A 6,262-nucleotide genomic window follows, 5' to 3' on the forward strand; every position below is an offset into this window, starting at 1 on the left:
ATGATCAGCCAACCTTGGGCCAACACTGGCTAACCTAGTCTTGGCCATTCATTGGAGATCCAAGCGTGGGTCAAGACTGGTTAAACTAGCCTCGGCCATGCCAATGAATACCCAACTTTGGACCAAAACACATTGTAACGAAATTCGAATATTAAATGTTTACAACACCAAGCAATGTAAAAAGGTTAATAATGTAACCGAAAAAAAGGAATAATTTTAAAATAAAGAAAGACTATTGTTATATTTGTTTGTTGTTTTATATAGAACTTTAAGAACTAATGAATTAAATAAGTATGCGAATCAAACATTATAAAAATAAAAATATAGTTTTGAAACTCGTGTCATCATAGCTTAAAGTAGATTACGAATACCTGTTGCGCGAACAGATAAAGTTGTATATTCTATTGTTGAGTTTGTGTCGTATGAAACTTGAAACCATATGAAAAAATAATTTAATTGTAAAAAATTAGCTAACATTATAAAAATAAAGTTTTGGAAGATCCGAAACAAAACAACCTAGTATTAAATACTTATTGTTGTCGAATGTTAATTCAAGTAAAAACTAAATAAAAAATGAAAACAAACAAAAAAGGAATGTCGGAACTATTAATATGTGTGTAAGAAATAAACCTGAACCGATATATATATATGACGGCGCATTCGAAACGTCATATGTTTTATTACGCCGGAACTAGATTGACAAGCTGCAGTGCTGTCGTCTGGCGGAGCGTCGTAGCGTTGGTTAGCGCGGCCATGTTGGCAACTTTACTTTTTGTTACCGCATCGCAAGCGCACCACGTACCGAGTCGACGAATCGCTTTTGTTCCGCGTAATCTTTTGATATCTATTGTTAATTGTTACTGATTGTTATAGTGAAAGTGATAATTTAAATTATAGTGAACTGATTTTAAATTAAACCATAACTCTAATTATTTTGTGTATTAAAGTGATTAAAGATCGAACTTGAACTTTGTTCTCTGTATATACGCCCACGTTAACATGGCTGATCCTGATAATGGCGACCCCTCGCCTTTATCAGAAGTGGGATGTAACGCGGAGCAACAAAAGGAAGAAAGACAACAGTTACCGGAAGAAAGTAATGCAGTTAAGTTACTAAACAGTATGCAAGCGCTTTTCACACAAGCATATGAGTTGTCGAAGATGAAAACTGCCAGTAGTAATTCAAACCCTAGTACAATTCAGCTCATTCCATTCAACCCCGATGACCCCGAGGCTGATATTGAAGGTTGGTGCCGAGTCACAGAAATAATTGTTCATAAGAAGTGCCTTGAGGGTGTTGATTTGCTTGTGGCTCTTACTGGTGCATTAAAAGGCCGTGCAGCAACATGTATCACTAAATTTAACTTGAATGAATTGTCATGGGATGTTATAAAACAGACCTTAAGGGCTAAATTCTCTAAGCCGAAGCTGTTACAAGACTACTTCGATGAGATATTACGTTTCCAAATTAGCTCAAAGGAAACTGCTTCAGAAGGTGCCTTAAGACTGTGGAACATGATCGAAAGTATTCCAAAAACCGAGATGCAGGAAGAAGTTATAACTGGTTTCGTGATTTCTGTGTTAAGTCAAAAGGACAGCTTGATACGCCGAGAGTTAAATGCTCATACTATCACCACACGTGCTCAGCTGTTTAGAATCCTCGGTGGAGTATCGCTGAAACGACGCATTGAAGGCCCTGATGTTCAAGAATTAGATCCTAAGCGAGCCCGGTGGAGCGAAAATACCAGATTTCCTGGCAAATGTCATTGGTGTGGATTACCTGGTCATCGAGTAGCAGACTGTAAAAAAAAAAGAGAAGACTGTGGATCCAGCAGATCTGCGCAGCAAAATGCTACAAGTTCCGCGCACGTACTAGAGAGGGGACAAACTACGTGCTACGCTTGTGGCAAAGCTGGTCACCTCGCGACAACCTGTCCTGACAGGAAGAGCGGTGCAGTTTCAAGAAAAGAGGTCAATATCTGCGAGCAACGACTGTCGAGGGGCATTTTGAGGACGTCATCTGGTGAGCGAGTTTCTTTTCTTTTTGATAGTGGCTCATCTTGCTCTCTTTTAAAAGAAAGCTTAAGTAATAAGTTTCCGGGTACTGTACGCAATGATCTCGTTTATCTTTCTGGTATTGGGGGTGATGAAATTAAGTGCACATCACAAATTTTAAGCGTTGTAAATTTTGATAATATCTCGGAATCGGTGAATTTCCATGTAGTGCCTGATCGTTATATTTTAGAACCCGTGATTATAGGTAGGGACATTTTAGAAAGAGGTGTTAGTGTAAAGATTGATGGCGATAAGTTAACTTTTTATTTTAAGAAGGAAAACAATTTATGTGAATCAGGTATGGTGAAACCAGATTTTACCCAGATCGATACTGATCTTATAGGGACTGATAGAAAATCTCTTATAGAACTGCTTAGTAGATATGTCGATTGCTTCATTGAGGGTATTCCAACTAGACGCGTGAAAACTGGTGAATTAGAAATTACTTTAATAGACCCACACAAAACGGTGCAGAGACGTCCTTATAAGTTGGCTCCAGTAGAAAAGCAAGTTGTAAGAGAAAAGGTTGAGGAACTTCTTAATGCAGGCGTTATTCGCGAAAGTTCGTCGCCTTTTGCGAGCCCCATTCACCTAGTCAAGAAAAAAGATAATTCTGACAGAATGGTCGTTGATTATCGTGAACTAAATTCAAACACACGCCCCGAACATTACCCTTTACCTCGCATAGAGGAGCAGATAGACCAACTTTGCGGTGCACATTATTTCTCGTCTCTTGACATGGCTTCTGGCTTCCATGCGATCCCCGTTCATCCCGATTCAGTCGAAAAGACGGCATTCGTAACGACCGAGGGGCAATACGAGTATCTTGCAATGCCTTTTGGATTACGAAATGCTCCATCTGTATACCAGAGGTGCATCAATAAAGCCTTGCGTAATCTAAAAAGTAAACCTTTGGTGTACATGGATGATGTTTTGTGTCACTCTGACAACATTCGTGAAGGGTTACTATGCCTGGACGAGGTTTTAGGAGCTTTGTCGACATCCGGGTTTTCTTTGAATCTTAAAAAATGTAAATTCATGAAACAAAAGATAGATTACCTAGGTTATTCCGTACAATCCGGTGAGGTTAGACCAAATTCTCGCAAAATAGAGGCTTTAGTAGATTCCCCTCAACCTAAAACTGCTACGCAGGTTCGGCAATTCCTGGGCCTAGCATCTTACTTCCGAAGATTTATTCCTGGTTTCACAAACATCGTTGGACCTCTTTATCCACTGACTAAATTAAAAGGATCAATTAAGTGGACTGGAAAGCATGAAGAAATCCGTAACACTATTATAGGAATACTTACCTCCGAACCTGTACTAACAATCTTCGACCCCGATTTGCCTGTAGAGTTGCATTGCGATGCCAGTTCTGATGGATATGGGGCGATACTTATTCAAAGGAAAAATGATCTCCCACATGTTGTCGAATATTTTAGCCGACGCACGTCTGAAGTAGAATCTCGCTACCACTCGTACGAGCTGGAAACACTCGCAGTCGTACGAGCGGTAGAACATTTTCGGCACTACTTATATGGTAGAGGTTTCAAAGTTTTCACGGACTGTAACTCACTTAAGGCCTCTAAGTCCAAAACGGATCTTACACCTCGCATATATCGCTGGTGGGCAATCCTACAAGCGTACGATTTTGAAATCGTCTACCGCGAAGGTCGTTCAATGGAACACGCGGATTTTCTTTCTAGAAATCTCTCACCCGCTACTGACGAGAAATCTACATCTAAAGCTCTTGTAACACCAGCACATAAAGTGGTCCAGTTTGTAGAATTATATCAAGGTTGGCTCTCCGTGGAACAAAAGCGTGATAGTGAGATACAAGATTTAATAACGAAACACTCCAATAATGACTTTCCTGATACTGTAGGCCGTACGTATGACGTTAGGAATAGCATTCTGTATAGAAAAGTAGTTAGAAATAAAATTGTGTCATGGCTACCAATCGTCCCTCGCTCCCTTATTTGGACGTTAATTAATCATGTCCATAATGAATTACAGCATCTAGGTATTGATAAAACTCTAGACAAACTGTATGAGCAGTATTGGTTCCCTGACATGGCCAAATGTGTTAGAAAGTTTATCGATTCTTGCATAATTTGCAAAGCCTCAAAAGGTCCCTCTGGAGCTCAACCCGTTCAGCTTCACCCTATTCCGAAGGTTTCCGTTCCATGGCATACTATCCATGTAGATTTCACTGGCAAGCTGAGCGGGAAGAGTGATCAGAAGGAATATTGCTCAGTAATAATCGATGCCTTTAGTAAATACGTTTTATTGGAGTACACGTGTTCACTAGATGCCGCTAGTGCCGTACAAGCCATCAAAAATGCTGTATGTCTTTTTGGAGCACCAAAGCGTATTATTGCCGATCAGGGTCGATGTTACATTAGCTCAGAATTTAAATCCTTTTGCACAGAACACAAAATTGACTTGCATTTTATTGCCACGGGCTCCAGCAGGGCAAACGGCCAGGTAGAACGCGTTATGCGGACACTTAAAAGCTTGCTAACTATAATCGAGAACGACCCCAATAAAGTGTGGCGAGATCATTTAGGTGATGTTCAGCTAGCGCTCAATAGTACGCGATCTACCGTTACAAAATATACACCAACTGAATTAATGTTTGGGATTCGTGCACAGTCTTTAGGTTTATCAAAGATTAGCCCTACAAGCTCTGAAAATCAAAGCCGATTAGATCTAGATTCTGTGAGGGAAGATGCTTCGGCAAATATAAGAAAAGCAGCTGCATCAGAAGTTGAACGCTTTAATAGGGGTCGCGCTGTTATTAAGCCATTCTCAAAGGGGGATTTTGTCTTTATTAAAAACAGTGAACGGAATCAAACTAAATTAGATAAAAAGTTTAGAGGTCCCTTTGTCATTACCGCGGTATTAGAGCACGATCGATATGAACTTAGAAGCCTTAGTAATTCTCATCATACTTATAAATATGCACATGAGAACTTGCGTTCAGTACCCCCGGGTCATGAAGGATTGCTTGAAATAAGCAACAATTTAATCAATGAAGCGGAGGCCGAGACGGCGCCAGATGACGTAGAACTCGACATTAACCGCCTCGACAGGCTGAATAGTATGACTTCCGAAACTGACACCATGACCGCTGGATCTGATACTATGACCGCTGGATCTGATACTATGACCGCTGGATCTGACACAATGACTGCTGGATCTGACACTAATTCAGATACGCTTTCTGTTACCAATGATCATCAAGAAGATTTCCAACATGATGTAGAAATTCATGCTGAAATAGACAGAGCCGATTAGTAGGTGAGAATGCCTTGTCTTCATAATGCAATTGAGTTGGTGGTTGTAAGGACAATGTCATCCGGGCCATACCGTGCGCGGTTGGTTGAAGGGATACATCAGTCCGGGCCATACTGTTGGTTTGCGTTGGTCGTAAGGACAATGTCATCCGGGCCATACCGTGCGCGGTTGGTTGAAGGGATACATCAGTCCGGGCCATACTGTTGGTTTGCGTTGGTCGAAAGGACAGTGTCATCCGGGCCATACCGTGCGCGGTTGGTTGAAGGGATACACCCGTCCGTGTCACACTGTTGGTTTGCGTTGGTCGAAAGGACAGTGTCGTCCGGGTCATACCGTCCGCGGTTGGCTGTGAGGACACACCCGTCCGGTCCAACTTGCTCGTTTGCTGTAAAGAGAACTGTCGTCCGGTCCACTGGTAGTGGTCGAAAGGACACAGGAACTTCTTGTTTGCTATATTGTGGAGTCATGAATATAAATGAGTTGTCAAGGTGGACGAGCGGTGTGGTAGTGTGGACGACTGATGCTTGTTCGTTTGTTACAGGACCGCAATTAGAATCGCCCGGGGACGGTCGCAAGTCAGTCCGGCCGTGACGGCGCATTCGAAACGTCATATGTTTTATTACGCCGGAACTAGATTGACAAGCTGCAGTGCTGTCGTCTGGCGGAGCGTCGTAGCGTTGGTTAGCGCGGCCATGTTGGCAACTTTACTTTTTGTTACCGCATCGCAAGCGCACCACGTACCGAGTCGACGAATCGCTTTTGTTCCGCGTAATCTTTTGATATCTATTGTTAATTGTTACTGATTGTTATAGTGAAAGTGATAATTTAAATTATAGTGAACTGATTTTAAATTAAACCATAACTCTAATTATTTTGTGTATTAAAGTGATTAAAGATCGAACTTGAA

General features: G+C 41.4%; 1 protein-coding gene across 2 annotated transcripts; it reads left to right on the forward strand.

Moving 5' to 3' along the window:
• Positions 1 to 652: 652 nt before the first annotated feature.
• Positions 653 to 6,262, forward strand: LOC123666610. 2 transcript variants are annotated; one of them, XM_045600708.1, is made up of 2 exons: positions 653 to 2,023; positions 5,897 to 6,262. In XM_045600708.1, the coding sequence occupies exons 1-2, from the start codon at positions 1,000 to 1,002 to the stop codon at positions 5,944 to 5,946; spliced, it is 1,074 nt and encodes a 357-aa protein (XP_045456664.1). In that variant the 5' UTR covers positions 653 to 999; the 3' UTR covers positions 5,947 to 6,262. The 2 variants fall into 2 exon arrangements, 1 of the variants encoding a protein (XP_045456664.1); XR_006745289.1 differs by lacking the exon at positions 653 to 2,023 and adding an exon at positions 4,942 to 5,358 and having other exon boundaries at positions 5,897 to 5,968.

Source organism: Melitaea cinxia, chromosome 26 (assembly GCF_905220565.1).
Source record: "Melitaea cinxia chromosome 26, ilMelCinx1.1, whole genome shotgun sequence".
NCBI classification, from domain to species: domain Eukaryota; kingdom Metazoa; phylum Arthropoda; class Insecta; order Lepidoptera; family Nymphalidae; genus Melitaea; species Melitaea cinxia.

Excerpts from the sequence above, each read along its gene's own strand:
- LOC123666610 (XM_045600708.1), top strand. The coding sequence starts at position 1,000 with ATGGCTGATCCTGATAATGGCGACCCCTCGCCTTTATCAGAAGTGGGA. Across the intron at positions 2,024-5,896 it reads CATTTTGAGGACGTCATCTG|GACCGCAATTAGAATCGCCC; the intron begins GTGAGCGAGTTT and ends CGTTTGTTACAG.